We start from the raw sequence: 19371 nt of genomic DNA, 5'->3' as shown, positions 1-19371 counted from the left end.
GGACTGGAACTCCCACACAGCTGCTGCAGAAAAGGGTTTTAAGAAGAGCCCCAAGCTGCTACTGTTGCCTTTCTTACATGTAGCCATCAGTCTGAGTAGAGAGAATTTCCACTCCTATCTCCAGTAAAGTAATTTGCAAGCTATTTCTGATCCCGTTATATTATCTGCATGCTTTCTTCTCTTTTGCACAATAAATTCTTTGGGAACATTAATTTTAAAAATTGCCTTGCATATTGCAGCATAAAAGGAAAAAAACATTAAAACTGATAAAATCTATGGGCAACAAACCTGAGAAGTGCAAATATTGATTACATTGCAACATCTCCTGCACAGAATCTACAGTGAAATAAAGCAGTGATTGCAGGTTGGCATGAGTTGTGCTTGTGTTTTACTTAAAGTCCAGGATCTTCCAGTGATGTTATTACCTGATAACCTCAGTTTTAAAAAGATCCATACTCTACTGTGGGGAGAGGAGGACCTTGAATTACAGAGTCATAAAGACTGTGTATGACAGAAAAGCAGTAGCTGCAATTCATTTTGTTGCATTAGGCTCCCAGCTCATGTTTTATAGGTACTTAGGGCTCTCAGAACCATGCTGCTCTCTGCAGCTTTTCTAGCAGACTAAGCTCCACTGGCCTTGGAAATGGAACTGGGACACAGGTACCATGCACTGAGTAGGCATTCAGAATGTGGGGTGGGCTTCTCTGCTGCCCTTCACCTGCTTTATGGGCAAATGTGTTTTGGCCAGCCAAGTCACTTTGCCCTGCTTGTGCTGATGCCCAAAGCAGTGTCTTTTCTTGCCCTTTACTTGATACCCCAGAGCAGGGTGACAGAGGGACGATCTCTTCCCTAATACTGTTTATCTGTGGTGCCAAAATTCACTGTGGGCTGCCAAGACCAGCTACTCGCCCCCAGTATGTTAATGACATTCCGGTACAATTTGAATGCTGAACTGCCACCACCCCACGGCTCACCCAGTCAAACCTCAGGGAAAGGGAAGACCTGCAACTTTAGGATGAACCATTACTGTGTCAAGTTCTGGGCTCCTCAAGGAGCTCCTGGAGAGGGTCCAGCAAAGGCTACAAAGGTGATCATGGTCTGGAGCATCTCTTATGTTATGAAGAGAGCTGGGCCTGGTAGCCTGGAGAACACTGAGAGGGGACCTCACACTGAGGGGACCTCATCTCCAAAGCGGGTGCCAAGAGGATGGTGGGGCCCAGCAAGATTGGGGCCCTGCAACAGGGCAAAGAGCAATGGCCATAAACTACACCACAAGAAGTTCTACATCAACACAAGGAAGAACTTTTTTTTGTTTTCTCTTGAGGATGGCAGAGCCCTGGAGCAGCTGCCCAGGGAAGGTGTGGAGTATCCTATCTCTGGAGACATTCCAAACCCACTTGGACACGGTCCTGTGCCACCTGCTCTGGGTGACCCTGCCTTGGCAGGGGGGTTGGGGCGGGTGATCTCCAGAGGTCCCTTTCAACCCAAACGATCCAGTGATTCTGTGATTCATTTGGCGATACGGTTTGTCGTCGCTACGAGCAGCGACAGCGCTGGAAGCAGCGCTGGCTCAGAAATTCCCTGGCGATCCCCTGGAAAGCGGCACCGGTCGGAGCTGCTTTCGCTTCCCCCGCAGCGGGGCAAACTTTGCCTTCCCTGGGGAAGGACGCGGCGGGGCCGCCCCTGCAGCTGGCGAAGGACGCGGAGCCCTTCCCGAGGGAGGAGCGGGGCGGCCTCGGGGCTCGGCGGGGCCGGCCCGCTCCCGCCGGGCGCTCCCAAGATGGAGGCGGGCGGTGTGATAGGGCGGGGAAGGGGCCGGGCGGGGGCTGCGCCCGGGGCAGGTGCGCGGGGCGGCGCCGCCGGGAGCCGCAGCCGGGCCGAGGGCGGCGCTCGGCGCTCCGGGAGTGGCAGCGGGGCCGGAGCGGGGCTGCGCTGCCCCCCCGCCGGGCGGTGACTCGGGCTCCCCCTCCCGCCCCGCCTCCCGCCCCGCTCGCCCAGCCCGGGCCCGGCCCAGCTGCCGCCGCACGGCGCCGCCGCCACCCGCCGAGCCCGGGGCGCCGCCGGGAGCCGCGCGGGGGCCATGACGGTGGAGCAGAACGTGCTGCAGCCCGGCGGCGCCGCCAAGGTGAGTCTCCGGCGGGGCCCGGCCTGGAGCGGCTCCGCGTCCCCGCCGCGCCCGGGCCTGGCCGCGCCCGCTCCGGCTCCCGCCGTTCCTCCGCGCGCCCGTGCTGAGCTTCTCCCGGGCCTTCCCCGTGCCGCGGCCTCGCCTGGGCCCCGCCGCTCCGGCGGCCGCGGAGCCGCAGCGGGGGCCGCTGCCGGCCCGGCCCCGGGTCATCCCGGCCCCGGGCTTGGCACTGCCCTCGGGGGAGCCCCGGCGCGCTCCCCGCGGCCCCGAGCGGGCCTGTTGCGCTCGCAGGCTGCCGGGCAGAGTGGCGGGACCGGGGCTGGGCAGGAAGAGCGCGGGGTGGCGGCCGAGCCCCCCGTGGGCCCGGGGGAGATGCTGCACATGCCCGGCGTGACCCTGCAGCGCCGGCATCCGCGCCTGCCAAAGGTGAACGCTATTTCCAGCGAGTGACGCGCTCCTGCTGGAGTGAAAAAGTGCCGGGTTTAGGGACTCGTGTTAACGTGCATCATGGAACGGGGTTAAGGGAATGACGGCGCTTAGCAGGCTTTTACTGTGCGCCAGGACTCGACGGAGAATGTTCCTCTGTCAAAAGAAGGAAAAAAAAAAAAAAGGATACCTTCTAAAGCTTTCCTTTGCTTGAACTGAACTGTCAAGAGAAATGACCAAAATTAAATTGCAAAGCTTTTTAAATAATATGTTTTAAAGGTAATTTATTTGTAGGTTAACGCAACTCTTGTGGTTAGTGGTATGACTGCTGCCTCTTCCCTGATTTCTATTAGTATTTTAATGGCATGTACTGCCTTCATAAGAGGATAAAGGTGTAGGTGCTTTGGTATAGTCGGTGTGGAAGTTAAATGGCTGCAGCTGTAAGAGTGGACAGTGGGAATGTGCTGATTAGGGTATAATTGGTTAAAGTGGTACAGCTCGCATTTAAGAAGCTTTTTTGGAGGGAGGGCGTGTCTGGCCGAGGACTGCTCTCATAGTTGGAAGTAGTTTGCAGTGATTTTGGCGGCTTCAGCAGGAAGGCAAGGGCTGAACGGTCCTATTCTGTTCCTCTCTCAGTGTTTTCAGTTTGGGTTTGCTCAGAGATTAATGTAGCAGATTTGCTGCTACATGTGCCTGCTGTGTTTGAAAACTGATGTTGCTGCTGTGCATCTGACAACTTCTGTGAGCAAGTTTATCGTTTACAAAACCGCTTGTCAGTGGTTTACTTAATATATCGTAATTATCATGTCAGATACATAGTGCCTTCTGGACCCTGATCAGTGCTGCCTAGTTGTACTTTCTGACAATAATCCTGAAGGAGTAATGCTAGTTTTCAAGTTAACTAGAAAGATCCTTAGTTTTCAGGTAAACTACTGCTTGTGGGTCAGTAGTTCAGATTCACTTGAGCTTCAAATCGAGGATAAGCCCAAAAGGAGGTTGAAGATTGATTGTGGTATATGCCAGGTAATCCACGCTGCAGTAAAAAATACAGCTAGCAATAATTCTGAAGTTGTTATCAGCATCTGTGGGCATTGGTCACTTTTTTAAGTGTCTAGAGAAACTGAATTAAATATCAAGGTTTTTTCATGGCAGGGATTTTTTATTATTATTTCTGTTGAATCATGTGATTACTTTATTATCTGTAATTGCTTTTAACCTGTTTTATCCCTAATTGCATGCATTTAGGGAATGAGGGAAAGGCAAATCTTAAAAGTACTTTGTAAAAAAAGCTTTATTTGACTCCAAAGCCATTGTTAGTGAGACTAATGACTAGCTAATTGGATGACAAACTTTAACATTGATCAGGTATTTGCATGTAAGAAGGCAAATGGTGAAGGTGCAGTGGGCTGATGGATGGATGAAAGGTGGAGAGGCTAACATAGCAATAACTTACTGTTTTCCCTGAAAAGAGGAAAAACCCAATGTCCACAAATAAGGGAGTTTGTTCTGGAGACCTCAAAGTTTGTTACAGTTGTTTTCTGTTAGTGTGAAGAAGCCACATACAATCAGAAATATATTGGGTTTACAAGAGATGCCTGAGTCATCAGCATACCTTATTCGGAGCCGTGGTTCCCAACATTGTTCATCAGATGTTTTCTTACTGTCATACAGGAAGCGTGTGTCAAACTTCAGCAGCACTTGGAGATGTAGGTTTATATTAATAAATGCTCTAACTACAAACAGCCTGCTTCCCACTGAAGCTATCTTTAGTTTATTGTGTAGTTAAAGCAGCTGCGTCAGGTCAAAAGAAATTTTTTCTTTCATCTCTACTGGTCATCTTGACCCTTAGTTAAAACTTGTAAATTATGTCCTGAAGCAAATAATTAATCAAATTATTCTTGTTGCTTATGGCCCTTGTGTGCTTCTCTGACATTGTCCGATGTCTGAAGGTTATAGGTAACGTTCCCAGTAAGACTAAAGCATGTGAATAAAGGTAAACAACATGAGAAGTTAAAAAGAAGTAGCTTCTTGTTTTGTCCAATCTGTATTTCTGTCCCGTCCAATCCACTTTTTTTGGTCAGGCATTTTGCTGCTGAGGAAATAAGGCACGAGTGTTGCAGGATTTCCCATACTCCAGGCAGCCCTACATGGCTGAAGCCTGTGTACCTCAATTTTCCTCCTGGAGGAAGATCTTCCCAGGCTGTCCCATGTGCTGTGCAGACCCTTCAGTTGTCCATTGTCCAGTACACAGCGAGTTCGGGGGCTGGGTAAATGGTGATTTTTCTGCTAACTGGAAATTATGATGTGGGGAGATTAAACGTGTTTCAGCATTGTCTCAGCTCTGATAGTTACTGTGATGGTCATCTTGGAATGGCAGATTGAAGAAGCTGGGTTTTAATTGGTGGCACTTAGCTGGCCTCTCGGCAATGTGTATTATCAAGTTCTACTGCTTCTGGAGAGAGCCTGACATTTGGTTGATACATGGATTTAAAGGCTGTTTTATCTGTCCTTTGGTTTCCCACACCCACTGTTATTTCAGACCTGTGATTCAGCAATGCATTGGCAGTGTAATCTCAGGAATAGTAGAATAATAGTAGAATAGAGCTATGTCAGCTCAGCTCATTTTTCTTTTTCTAAAAGAAGCACAAACTTTTAAGGATATTTACCACTTGAAATAATGCCTGGCAAGGTCTGATACTAAATTCTTCTCTCTTGCTGTTTTTTAGTGTAAAAAGGTGAAAATTGTGTGAGCTTGTATGTGCTTCTGTCGTGCTTGTCCCATGGTTTTGATGTACTTATTATTTAAAGATTTAGCTAATAATATGGCACTGAGTTGTTTTTTTTTTCCTAAAAGCAATAGCTGCTTCATGCAGATGATGATAGAGTCATCTGTCTCCACCAATTGCCATGATGCATTCCTAAACGGCAGGAAGTGATTGCAAAGTATCTACTGAGCACATGGTACACAAAGAAGGAATCTCGGGAGCTGTATACTCTTTTTTTCTTTTTTTTTTTTTTCTCCATCTTAAGGTGGCAACCTTCCAAGGATTTAAAATTCAAATCTTTAAAACCTCTGTATCTTGAGAGTTGAGTTCAGAGTTTCCTGGTGGATCCAAGAGGGTGCAGGTTCCCTCTCTTTTCATGAGGCCAAAGCCACCTGTGACTAATGTGCAGGTGTCCCTCTGCACCTCAGAAATGGCCCCTGGGTTGTGGAGTAAGGATGGTTTCTGCATCTCCCCATGAATGGGGAGCTGTCTGTGTTTGGACTGTGTGACAGGGAAGCTTGGAGGGCTTGAATATGGGGGGTTACACCTGCCAGTGCTGGTATCCAGAGCTTTAGTACCTCTTAATCCAGAATGTGCAGAATAGGCAACACTGCTTTACTGAAAGTGTTTGCACCAACTACTAAGTAATTTGCAAACATTACTTGAAGTACTGTGGAGTTATGCTGTTAAATATATGCATCTTGTTCTGTATTTAAGAAGCTCATATCAAAAAAAGTTTGTAATACTTGTAGTTACACCTTTGACACAGATTCCTCTTGGTATTTCTGAAAGCTGGAGCAAGGTGCAAAGGCCAGTGATTCAAAGTAGTTTTGAAAGCCCTTGTCAAACTGGTCTGCTGAATGCCTTCTGGTTTTGTGACTGTTTTGATGGATTTTGATGGGAAAGGGTGGAGGTGTGTGTGGTTAGTTTTGTGTTTTGTTTTTTTTTTTTTTTTTTGTCTTGTTTTTGTTTAGTATCTATGCAAGATCTTGGAGGGTTGTGTTTATTGGTATGATACGAATCAGCAACTTTATGAAACCTTTAACAGCAGTTTAAAACTTTTTGCTTTCAGAAAACCTTTCACAGAAAGTCAGTAAAGATTTTGATTGTGTTTGCAGGAGTTTACAAGTATAGTACTATCGTTAGAATTTGTCTGAAATAATATCTTTAAATCTGTTCAGTCCACACCTTGAAAAGAAAATACTACTTCAGAATATGAAAGTGTAAAGTTTATAGATTTTCCTGGTAACCTTTGATAGTACTATTTTAAAATATCTGTAAGAAATTCTTAACACACATTCCCCCCTCCCCCCAATATTTTTAGGATAACCCCGTATTCACAGCTACTATGAACAGCAGCTACAAAAGATAGTAAAACCCATCGGCTTCTATGAAAAGGTCAAAAAAACCAAATTACCCATGTCTTAAAATAGAAAAATATTTAACATTTTAAAAAGTGCTTCATAAAGATAAGTGGAAGGATAATTGAACAGTTGCCTTTCTTACACTCTTGTGCCTAAGAAGATATTTGTGGCCGGCATCTCCTTAATTCTGTGAGTTCAGCTGGTGTCCGTGGACTTGAGTAACTGAAGGGGAATGAAAGGTAGAAGAAAAGATGGAATTTCTCTTCTGTTTCTGGGTAAATCTTCTCTACTTCTTTGCTGAAGGACCCATCCAAGAGTTGGCAGCCCATTTTTTCAGTTCCTGAGAAGCTGGCTCTATAGCTCCAGTGATGTGAGTGGTGAGGTTGAGGGATGTCGCAGGTGCTGGGTACTGAGTGGCCAGGTTTGTAAATCATCCTGAGGCCCCAGGGGACTTGGAGAGTGCCTTTTCAGGCTGGGCCCAGGTCTTTGCAGAAGCAGCAGGGTTCTCTCCTGGCACACTCACCTGTGCCAGGAGCTGTCTGAGGAGCTGCATCAGTCACCCCCTTACAGCCACTACTGGCAGTACAGTGACAGGGGGATTATTGAGGTGCCCAGAGGTGCCTAAAGATGCATTAAAATAGTGTTGCTCTTTACTGTCTCCAGTGGAGGTACCGATTTTCAATTCCCAGCTTATCAAGAGTCAAATGTGACATTCTTGGTATTCCATAGCATAAAAAGTAAACAAAAAGCTTAAGAGCTGTGTCGTCACTTACGTGTATTCATGTAGGAATAAATTCCTTTAAAGGCCTGAATTTTTAGTTTTGTTTAGTTGGTTGTGTTTTTGTGTTTTTTTTTTTTTTTTTAATTGATTTTCTGTTCTTGTTAGGGAACAGAACTCTTAAAAATCTGAAGGGGATGTGTGTGTGTGAGTTGCTGGGATGTGGCTGAGAGAGGAAAGTCTTTTCTACTTTCTCCGAGTAGAAAAGCCACAGATGTGGGAGCAGATTTTCTCGGAAATGAAAGTATCCTGATGGCTTTCACTTTCTAGTTCTCTTGTGATAGTCACTGTGATTATTTTAAAGTGGGTAGAGGTTGCCTTCAGTCACAGTGAAGGGTTGTTGTGTGTATTGGTGTTTGGGTTTTTTGTTTTTCTCTTTGTTTTTGTTTGTTTTTGTTTTTCTCTTTGATTGCTTGGGTTTTTTTTTTGGCTGGCCCTGTTATTAAATGTGACAATCAAACCCTGGTCACTGCATTACCAATATGATGGTCTTGAATCAGCAAATGGACACCTTTAAATTGAAAGAATTCAGGTTCTCAGCAGAGGCCTGTTGACTTGTGCCTGGGGTAGCAGTGTAACATCACTATTCAAATCACAAGTTAAGAGTATTAGGTGAGTAACATAGGAGAGGCTGTTGTGACAATGTATTTCAAAAGGATTTTGCGTATTCAGGGTAGAGTTCAGTCATCTTTTCACATAATGAAATAAAGATGGCTTTTCTTAGCTGACGATTACACTTTATCAGTTAAGGTGCTGTTAAAGAAGTCAACATCTGCCAAGAGTGGAAAATATTTGCCTGGAGTGAAAATTCAGTTTCAGTAGTCAAGTGAATCTATTGTCACTCACGTGTGATTTCTGCCAGGGAGCTGAATGTGAGATACATGGGATAAAAGCTCCCTCCATTCCCTTTGGGACTGTGATATGTCCAGGATTCTGGTTAATGGGTGGTCAAGCATAATTAATAGGGAAAAGCTGATACTGTGAATCACAGGAGTTAGTTGCTTGCAAAACCATGCAAGTTGAAAGCTTTCTCTAAGCTTATTCCTTTCATTATTTAAAAAGGGAGAGAATGCTAGAGTTGTGGGGCTGAAGGAAAGATGAGGCGGTAAGATGCCTTCCTGCAGAGCCTACCTTGCATGCTAGTACAAACTCAGGCTTTGTGCCAAGTAAAGGTACAAACTCAGGCTTTGTGCCAAGCAAAAGGAAATACTTTTTCCTGTTTCCTCAGGCTGACAAATGCCATCTCTTGCTGTTTTTTGTGAACACTTGTAGCTCTTACCTTGGGAACACAGTGTGTTCTGAACAGCACATGTCTGATTTTTCCATGTTACTTTACATTAATACTGTGCTGAATATAGATGTTATCATAAGCCGTACTGTGCTGGCACACCTCAGCCAAGCTTGCAGGTAAAATTGGGAGCAGGTGTAGTGTGTGCTGTGGTAAAATGGTAAATCTAAAATGTTACTTTCTTCCAGCATTGCAGTTTTCTCTCTCTCATTGTATTGCAGGGTTTACAGTTTTTCATTGCTAAATTTCTGTAGAAGTTCAAAACTTGCAATTGACTAAGAGCTCTACAGACCACTAGTGGAAAATTTTCAGGAAACTTCTTTTTGAATGATCCTGTCCCTAGCATCTCTGTGCTCTGTTACCCCCCCATTTTTCAGAAGTGGATAAAGTATTTCTTGGCTGCAGAGGGTTACACCTCCCTGCCTCAATAGTTGAGGCTAGTATGCCAGTCTGTGTTCTGGAGTGGCTGTGGGGGTGTGCTGACTCCTGCTGACACTCACAGGGCTCTATCTTCTGGTAGAGGGGTGGTTTTAGCTTACTGAGCTACACAGTAGTTTTCCTGTGGGTGTTGTGCAGAATCTGTGGGTTTGGGTTTTAAGCTGAGTGAAATGTTAAGCAACATTGACTCAAAATGTTGAGGTTGCTGTGAAATGCTGTAAAGGAAGAACTGTGTTTCAAGATGGTGTAAAGGACAGATTGACACAAAATATCATGAGCTGGACACTTTGATGACTTCAGATGTTGGTGACAGGCTGAGTTCTCCTTTATTTAATTGTAGGGTGGCTTTCTCATGTATTTGGTACCATCATTCATTCTAAGCATTTGAAAATCACAAGGAAAATAATCTATTCAGACTAGAGTTTGCAATTTAAGAAGGCACTGATTTTTTTTTTCCAGTTGGATTTTGTAGTTTTCATTGTTTTGTAAATGTCATTAGCTTTTCTTTGCCATAAAGGATGAAATTCAGGAGCATGTTGAAAGCCATCAGCAGGAGAGTTTCCCTGAAATCTGGTGTTACCTGGTGATGGGACTTCAACAAGGACAGCATTGTTGTGAGCAGTAGCACCACTGAGTGTCCACAGTTTTGAAGTATTTCTCCTTCTAATGGTGTTAGAGAGGTGGAATCCAAAGGACATGTGATGTGGAACAGCTTGATGGCTGGAGTGCAACTAGGTTAGCTTTGAAAACATTACCTGACACAGATTTGTGTATGTAAACCACTTTTTTTTAAGAGCATTTAAGGAAATATTGGTATGCAAATTCAAACAGGTTTTATTCTAAGATGCCCAGCTTTGACTTGATGCTTTTGTTTATAGCTGGTTTCTGAATTATTTTACCTGGTGGTTTCTTGCTGAAAAAAATTATACTCTGCACAGTATTTATTTTAAAATGTTTCTGTTATCAACTAATTGGCAGCAGTCAAGCTTATCAAAGTTTAGGTGCCAAGAAAATGGAGATCATGTTTAAAATATCCTTGACTACAGCTTTTTTAGCCATCGGTGAAAGCATATTTTCAGCTTTACAGTAAGCAGAGGTAGACAGAACAATGTATTTAATAGAAGCTTGTCAGAGAGGCATTAGTGTTTGCAAGGCATCATCTGGAGCTATTTAAATCTAATTGACCCTTGTATCTTACCATACACAAAATTTGTGGAAATAAATGCATGTGATATGATGGCATTCTATCCCCCTGTGGCTTTGTCCTGCCAATTGTCATCATTTCTCTGGTGTTGTACCCCAAAATCCAGAGGGCTTCCTTTAGAAGAGGATGTTCATTTTACATTAGGGTCTGAGTCTGAGGTGTAAAACTTTTGGATTGTGATTTATGCAGCTGTATTTCCTTCCAGTTTTTACTTTTCTTGAACAGTAAGTGGTAGGCTTGAGGTCACACATGGTTTATCTGATAACTGTCCTTCTCACAGTTTCCTTCTCAAGGAAAGTCAGATACCAGTGCTTGAAATTTCTATCCTATTCTCAAACCAAAAATGACACTTTCTCATTTTCAATCAAATTTCCATTAAAACATTAAGCCACTTTGAAAAGTTGAATTTAGTTGTATTTTTTCTCGGTTTAAACTGGAAAAAAAAAGGAGAGTGTCGCATGGAAGTTGAAAATAATATTTGCTTTCAGGTGTGTGCTGTAAGAGTGCTTTAAGCATCTGGAAAAGACTGGGTGTGCATTGGCACATGATGCTCTTCGTTGTCCTCAGAAGAGGAGATGGCAGGAACAGACTCTAACTCCACTTCCCTTTTGTTTTTTGTTTTATTTTATTCTTCTGAAAGTTAGTTACTTTGAAACAGAAATTTCTCTTGGGACCACAGTTGTTGGAAAAGTACTTTTCTTTTTTCCCCCCTAACAGTTTACACTGCGTAGGTATAAATATAGTGTATCCCAGAAATCTTGGGTTATGACTGAGAAAGCATTCCTATACTTTGCAGATTTTAACTTTTGCTTTGTTTTGATACAGAACTGTGGGAAAATATATGAGAACATTTTTAAGCTTGTAAATATGTTTTGGATTTTTTTTGAAGCTAAATAGCTTTATAGATGGCTTTCACTGGTATTCCCTTCCTGGTATTAGCTATTTTCCCATCTGTCAGGTACTTTTCTTCAAATTCTGCTTGTATTTCTTATGTAATTTCCCACCTGTTTGAGAATTTTTTTTTTTTTCATTTACAGACTTTCCCACTACTCTGTAGTTTTCTTACTTTAGAATCTTTTAATTATTTGGCGGTAGTAATTGGCAAGTTTTATTTAATTCTGGCATCTAAGCTTATAACATTTTTTTAAATGGGGTACTAGAATTAAATCTTCTCTGTCTATATCCCATTACTGGTTTGGAAATTAAAAAATAACTGACAGCTTACTGGCAACTTTTAAAAGTTCTCTCTGGTCTTGCATGTGTTTTATGGGGCTTAGCGCTGAAAGCCACAGAATGTCTCTTGTGACAGCCCTGTCTGGACCACAGTTGTCCCCTTGCCTGAAGCTGCTTGGGATGCCTTTTTGGTACAGTCTGCAGGTCTACAGGATAAGCTTTATTAATGGTGAAGACAGACAGATTTCCTCATTGTCACCAGCTCCAGCTCTTGTTAAGATGCCGTGTTGCCTTGAAGCTTTTTCTGGGCCGATTTCAAGGTGAGAGGGAAATGTGCCACCCGCTGCTGGTGCTGAGTGAAGGGTGTGTGCAGTGCCCAGGCTCTGCTGGGTTGTTAGAGGCCAGGGAAGGTATTGAGTGCTTTGTGACCTAACTGAATAGAAAAGGATTGGAGATTTTACTGTCAGACTTTATAATCTCTATCATTTGATGGAGAATGTATTGGCATAAGGCTGCTGCTAAGAAGTCAGCACAGAATTTAAATTTTTGTTTCAAATAATTTTCCAAAAATGTGAACTTGTTAGAGGAGTATTTTGTATTCCTTTTATTCAAGTCAGCTTCTGAAGCTTCAGGTAGGTGTGTGGTGATGGCAGAAAGTAATTTTTTGGTATGACACCACTGACACTGGGAAAACTGGCAGGGCTAAATTACAGAGAACAGTGCTTACGAGCCAAGGTGGTTGTAGATTTATTGAGACCATGTCTGAACATATTAGAATGTAGCACCTTGAGCTTTCTGTGGGAGGTGAGGCAAATGTGTTTCAATATAAGGTCCATTAAAAAGTGCCCCCCAAACTTTAAGCAATATCTTTCTTTCTCCATGAAAGAAAACGGCCTAGAAAATTTCAGTTGCCCTCTGTGGAGTGCCAGGCTGAATTTAGTATTTCTTTAGTAATAAAGAATTTATTCTTTCTTATTTATTAAATGATTAATTTACTCTTTAATTGTGAGGTAGTACAATTACATGGTGATCCCTGGTATAGCTCTCACCACATCTTTGAATATTGTAGTGTCTCTGTTGTGTTTGAGGTTCATTTCAATTCTAACATCACCTGCATCCATGGAGGTTATTACCCAATGCAAGTGAAAGCTGTTGGCTGCCCTTCACAGGCCATGGTGTGGCAGTGGCCTTTCCACAGGGACATATCACATGCCAGTGCCTTTCTGGTGCTTGAACCACCAGGAAAGGCTGTCTCGCCCCAGAAGCTGGAACTGCTGTCAGAAGCCTGGCACCTTCCTGGCAACCTGTTAAACACTGCCCCACAGATTTTATGTGGCTTAATGTTATGTAGGCTCATTCTTGTGCAGAGTTGTGCCTTGTGTCTGTCTGTGCCCACATGCCCCTCCCCAGGCTAAAAACATGTCTCTTCACATGATTTCTTTGTAGGTGGTTAGTGGAGGGCAGGATAAGATAAAAAATAATTTTACTGAATGCTGCAAATAGGGCTGTGTGAATTTCCTGATGTAATTTTGTCTTATAATGCACAACCGTTGGGGGGGGTGACCAGTTGTAGCTATGGGATGAGTTCACCTCTGGCAGACCTCACTGCAGTGGAGTGGAGGTGCTCCCCCTCTGTTCTTCTTCCCAAGCCCACTGTGTTGTCGTCTTTAACTTCTTGTGGCCCAAGATGTGGGCAAGAGCAGGCAGTGTGATCAGGAGCTACACACTGGCTGGCCAAGGTGCTGGGAAGCCTGCGGGTGCTGCTGAGGTTTTTGGGGATCCCTGAGGCCAGGCCAAGTTGCTGGAGGTGACCTTGAACTGGAGAGGTAGGAGGGTAGACGTGCCTGGGTACATGCCCATGCTGTGATTACAAGGCCTGTTTCTGTAGGAAATCATGTTACTAATTTTTTTTTTTAATTGGACTAAATGGAAGTCCTTTATTGAAAGGCTTTCTGTTAAGTTTGATTGGTTTTTTTTTCCTTTCCTATTCAAAACAGACAGCTGAACTCTTTCCCCAAATGTGTCCCTTCTGTTGAATACAGTAGACTCTTTGTAATACAGACCTGTCTGTGGAAAAGTGCAATTTAAATTTTATTTACAATTTCTCTGCTGTACTATGCTGAATTTTGTGTGGAAAAATTGTGAAATCTTCCTGGTATCACTTACCTAGGGCATGTAGCAGTGGTGTTTGAGGTGAAATGGAAGCTTTGATCTTTGTGCCATTAACAGCTGCATAAATGAAATCCTTCTGGATGTGCACAACTAAAGCAGGGAGCAGAGAACAGTGTATGGCATTTCAGCCCATGCAGGAGCAGGTCTGATTGTGCATGTTCATTTGTGAGAAGTGTACACCAGGAGCACCACATCTCTGTCACTGTGAGATTTTTAATTCATCTCCCATTGGTGGAAGTTTTCTGCTATAGTGCCTAAGTAGGATGGGGACTGCAGGAGGCTTTTTCCCCCATCAGTTTCTCTCACTAGATAAAAGAAGGATTAGAATAATGGCAGAGGAAGCAACTCATTCTTTTAAGGCTGCTGCTCCACAACAGTTGAGTTGGGTGGATATTGGCGCAATCTGTGTCTTATCCCCTCCCTTGTCCCAGCCCTGGCTCTCGCTAGGTTGGCAGGAAATCGATTTATGCAGAGAGTGACTCTGATGGTTTATTGGGACCCTGGCCTGGCTGGCCAGAGGTTTGGATGAGTGGTAGTGCTGGCTCCTAGGGATGAGTGGCATCTGGCAACACCAGCCTGGGCTGGCCAGCACTGGCAGGAGCCACAGCCTGGGAAGAACAGCTGATTCCTCAGAAGCAGCTTGTGGTCTGACAGTCCCTGTGAGTGTTATTGTTGCTAAGTATTGCAGAGCCTGGGATCCCACTGATCTGAGGATGCTTGGAATTTCCAGAGTTGGTTTGTTTGTCCCTAGAATAGTAGCCCTGGTTATCATAACAGCAGAGTGAGTGAGGAGCTAGCTTGGTGTTTCCTTGGGAGCTCTTTGGTATTGTGCAGAGCAGGGTGAGGCTATCATGATGTCTGTTTGGAGAAAAACAGCCCTGTGAATATGCTGAATGTTTGAACGGGCTAGTGGGACTGCCTTTTCCACTTGAGGGTTAGGCTTGTGAAAGGACTGTGAAGAGCGTCAAACATGAGCCAGAAGAATTTGTCTGTGGAGTGATGGGTTAAACTCTGATTGGGATGCAAAGGAAAATATCTCAAAGTGTAAAAAGGTGGATCTCATGGCAGTGTTGTTTTAGACCAGAAAGGCATGACTGAACTTTTTTAATAGTGGCTACAGCAAAATTATACCCTAGGCAATAGTCATTCCTATGAGGAGAAAGCTTATGTCTTGGTGGTGCTGCCTGGTCAGACACTGTAAAATGGGATGTTTGTGCATGATGGTAAATATCTGTGAACTGAAGAAAAAAATTAACAAAAACTTTTAGAACAGAAAGTAGCTAGGAGGAACTGGAAGAATATCATAGAACCATAGAATGATCTAGGTTGGAAGGGACCTCAAAGCTCATTTTGTTCCAACCCCCTGCCATGGACAGGGACACCTTCCACTAGACCAGGTTTCCCAGAGCTCCATCCAGCCTGGCCTTGAACAGTCCCAGGGATGGGGCATTCACAGCTTCTCAGGGCAACCTGTGCCAGGACCTCACTGCCCTGACAGTAAAGAATTTCTTCCTAATATTAATCTAAACCTACTCTCAGTTTGATGCCATTCCCCTTTGTCCTGTCACTCCAGGCTCTTGCAAATAGTCTCCTCCATCTTTCCTGTGGGCTCCCTGCAGACACTGGAAGGGCCACAATTGGGTCATCTCGAAGTCTTCCCTTTTTCAGCCTGAATAGCCCCATTTCTTTCAGCCTTTCCTCATAGGTGTGAATGTGTATCCTGCTTCAGCAGGGTGTTGATGATCCTGAGAAGCACCTTCCAGCTGCTCCCCCTGTGGTTTGTGTATTTATATACACACAGTTTGCTGTGTATCTGTCATCCTCCAGCATCCTCCTCCTTTCTCTCTGTATAATGTTGCCTCTGACTGACCCCACTGGCTTTAGTTTGCCATGGCTTGTGCATGTTTTTGGCAGGTGTTGAGGTGGGATGGGCTGTGAACCACTGGTACTCTGTCACTGCCCAGCTGTTGTCCATGGGGGTGCTCTTGAAGGAATTCTCCTTAATTTATGTGTAGTTTACAGATAGTATGTGCTGGTACTTTGAAAGACCCCTCCCACTGCTACAGGTAACTAATTACTCAACAAAATTAAACTGGAGCAGAGATTTTTGCTAATTACTGTCACAGTTACTGGAGTAGTAAGAATCAAAGCAATTTTTTTGAAGCGAATTTTCCCTTGGTGGTTCCTGTGAAAACAACCTGAAGTTTAACTTGTGTCTAGTTAAGTGAAACTGAAGATCTCATTGGTTTTAGTGTAGTTAATTAATTTCAGAACTGCTGTCATTACTCTTGGGAAGCTCACTGTTATGCTGAGCAGGTATAGAGAAATCATGATGGCTTAAAACAAAAAGACCTCAAAAATCTTGGTAATTTTGCATTTCTGACACCTGTTTTGTTTTCAGCAAGTACTAAGGTTGCTATCCTTTCTTGATTAGCATCCTGTCACTGAGGCTTATTTTGGACTAGCTATCAGTAACAGCTCGAAACACAGACTCAAGCAACAGTGTTCATAAATCAGTTCATAGGTGAATTTTAAAATTTAGCCCTGTGAACTGAGCATGTGGTTTTCCTGCTCATTGCGAGAGTATCCCCCTTGCAGGTGATTTGGCTCATAACTTCTGGGTGGTTTTATGTAAATAACTGTCAGACGTGGGTTTTACTTTATCTTTAGTGTCAGAGAATACAAACCCAACTCCTCAACCTCTCCTTAAAATATTATCTCAAAATCTTTGACTTTCAGCTTGAATAAAGACAAATGTATATGCTGAGAGTGAAAAAGGTTTTTTTTTTTTTTTTGCCACATATGAGGCTCAGAATTGTGAGTGTTTATATGAATGCATGATCTCATGTTGTGTAGAAACCTTAATATCAGACATTGAAATTCATTGAAAAGTCACTAAAGAATGAAAAGCATGGAAATCTGGTGAGGGTATTCTGTGTGTTGTCTAGGATCAGTAGAGGTTACATAAAGAAATGATTAAGTAGAATCCTTAATTTAATTTTTGTGAGAAGTAGTGCACTCACGCCTTTTCCCCTTGCAAGTTTTATTTGGGCTAGGCTGTGGTTGGCTGAAAGTTCCTGCCATACACTATGTCCTTTTGCTCCTTGAAGTAAGTTTTTGCTCTCAGTCCAGTTGCACTTTGTACAAGCTGCTGCTGTAATTGTCAGATTTTGGCAGCCTGTGCAGAGCAGTCCCAGAGTGAAAATCTGCTGTCTTTATGCATGTCCTTTGCTCTCCACAGGTGATTTTTGTCTGAACCAAAGCTGAGGTGCATTTGGCATTGCAGTGTGTGTAAAAATATATCTTTACCTACTTTCTTAGAGGATACAATGTCATGTAAGAGATTTCTCTTTTCATACCCGAACAAAAGGAAGCCCGGATAGCAGATGCTGGGCAAGGGAACCTAATTCTGTTGTACTTTAAGGAGCACCTTAGAGCTGGTGCAGAGATTTAACTTGGTCTTTGCATTGGCAAAATAGTGCTTTAAAATAAAAAAGTATGCATGTAACCACTTTGCAATTTATATATTTTTATAAATACATTTATTCTGCACATACATGGAGAAAATTCTTGAGGACAGAGCTGGGAAAAGCAAAGCCTTCTGGAGCTGACTTCATGTTTTGTCCTACGTTTCAGCTCAATATTTTCATGTAAGGAGTTAGTTTTTATTTGCCTATTTGGAACTTGACCAACAGCATATTTAGGAAATGGTTAATGTATCTGTGGTGCTGGAAGCTGTAATGTACAGCAGTGTCTGTGGGCCTTTTAACTATTCCTGGGAGATACGATTAATGTGGCAGAAAATTATATTCACAGTAGTAATTGAGGGTCTTTAGTATGCTTGTCCTTTGTATGCTAAACTATTTCTGTTTGTTTGTTTGTAGCAGAAACTTAAAGCCTCTTTATGGAGGATTACATTCCTCTAAGCTCTCAGTGTTCTTCTCATTACAGCAGCATCATATGGGGAAACCAGCTTATTAGCTACTTGTCTGCAAGCAATGCCATTAGCAGGTCCTCTGCAGCTCAGGCTTCATTAGAATTGTCTTTAATATAAAATATTTGTGCAGTGTCATTTGAGTTTTCCTCCAAAATATAGGTCTTATAAATCAGTGTTACACTAGAAAGTAAAGAAAGTGGTATTTGTGTGGAGGGCCTGAGTCAAAATGCCATTCTTGGCATCTGCATTTTCTTCTTTCTTTCTTTTTGTCTCTAATAAAAGTATTCATCCCTCAGGAATCAGAATCATGGCTTGGGCTGAAAGGCACCTTAAAGATCATCTAGTTCCAAGCTCCCTGCCATGAGCAGCAGCACCTTGCACTAGACCAGGGTGTGCAGAGCCCCGTCCAGCAGCGTGGCCTGGAACCTTTCTGGGCATGGGGCACCCACAACCTCCCAGGGCAACTTATTCCAGTGCCTCACCACCCTCACAGTAAAGATTCTTTTCCTGGTAATACAATCTAAATGTACTCTGTGTCAGTTTGAAGCCATTGCCCGTTGTCCTGTCACTCCAGGCTCTCGTAAATTATGTCTCTCCATTTTTCTTGTAGGCTCTTATCATGTGGTGGAAGGATGCAAGTTACCCCTAAGCCATCTCTGTTTGAGGCTGAACAATCCCAATTCTCTTAGCCTTTCCCCACAGGAGAAGTGTTCCATGCTTCTAATCAGCTTGGTGCCCCTAGTGCATTTTCATTGTGTAGTACATAATTGAAACGTGAACTGTGTAGTGAGGCCATAGATCCTGTTTTCTCCTCCTAATGTTTGGATCATCTCATTCATTCCTGAACATACAACTTTATCTGTGTTTGGAAATGGAAAAGAGTTGTTTTATCTTCTGAGTTTTTAAGTGCTTGTGTTGCAAATGCAAATATTTGGATGTTGCCATGAATAAAGCTGAAGTTTACATGTGCCTTTTCAGAAGCTGCAGAGAGGAGAAAATAAACAGATCAAGAGGTGGCTAATTTCCCCCCAAAATTTATCTTCACTGTAATTCAGTATTAGTCAGTTTATGAGATTTGCCTTGTTAAAAAAAACCCATTTGTGTAATTTAGCTTTTTGCTTTGTTTGTAGGAAGTTATCAGAGTTTACAGTACTGTCGTGGAACTAATTCGGATACAGTATCTCCCTAAGCTGATAGTAGTGCAGATCCTTTTCTGCTTCACTGGTGCTGGCACAGCTACTGAATATGCTATTGTGTGAGGTTATAAACCAGATAATCTTAATTGGGCATTTCCTCAGAGCAAGGGAGGGATGGCTGAAAAAGGAGAGACTTGGAAATAAGGGCATGCATTCCTAATACACAAATTTGGCTTCCATCCAGGAAAAAGGGAGAATTTCCTGTTAGTTAAAATCTTCCAAGAGCTGAAAGCCTGAAGATACAGTGCCTTCATACCTCAGGGAGCCGGAGGAAAGGGAAGGGCTGGGAATAGCTTGTGCATGAAAGCCCCAGGGAACAGACTGCTGCATGATATGGTGGGAACTGAGGGGTGTGAACAGCTGGATCCAGGGCAGCCATACCCTTCATCTCTTGTGAACCATCTCCTTGGTGTGGCCAAGGACTTTGGGCACCCTGCAGCAGCTGTACCAGCACAGTCTGGTGTCTGAGATCAGGTCCTGGGGGCTTTTTAGAGTTGAGTCAAAT

General features: G+C 43.5%; 1 protein-coding gene across 2 annotated transcripts in view; it reads left to right on the top strand.

Annotated features, from left to right (window-relative positions):
* Positions 1-1900: 1900 nt before the first annotated feature.
* Positions 1901-19371, top strand: part of USP25 (ubiquitin specific peptidase 25) — an 88358-nt gene continuing 70887 nt past the window's right edge. For both annotated transcript variants that reach the window (XM_084226566.1, XM_084226565.1), the window contains exon 1: positions 1901-2125. In XM_084226566.1, coding sequence (XP_084082692.1) covers positions 2081-2125 — 45 coding nt within the window. In that variant the 5' untranslated portion in view covers positions 1901-2080. The remainder of the gene's footprint in view (positions 2126-19371) is intronic.

The sequence above is a fragment of the Fringilla coelebs genome, assembly GCF_963513975.1.
Source record: "Fringilla coelebs genome assembly, chromosome: 2".
In the NCBI taxonomy this organism is placed as follows: domain Eukaryota; kingdom Metazoa; phylum Chordata; class Aves; order Passeriformes; family Fringillidae; genus Fringilla; species Fringilla coelebs.
The sequence above is the reverse complement of the archived record's forward strand: the minus strand, read 5'-3'. Positions and strand labels throughout refer to the sequence as shown.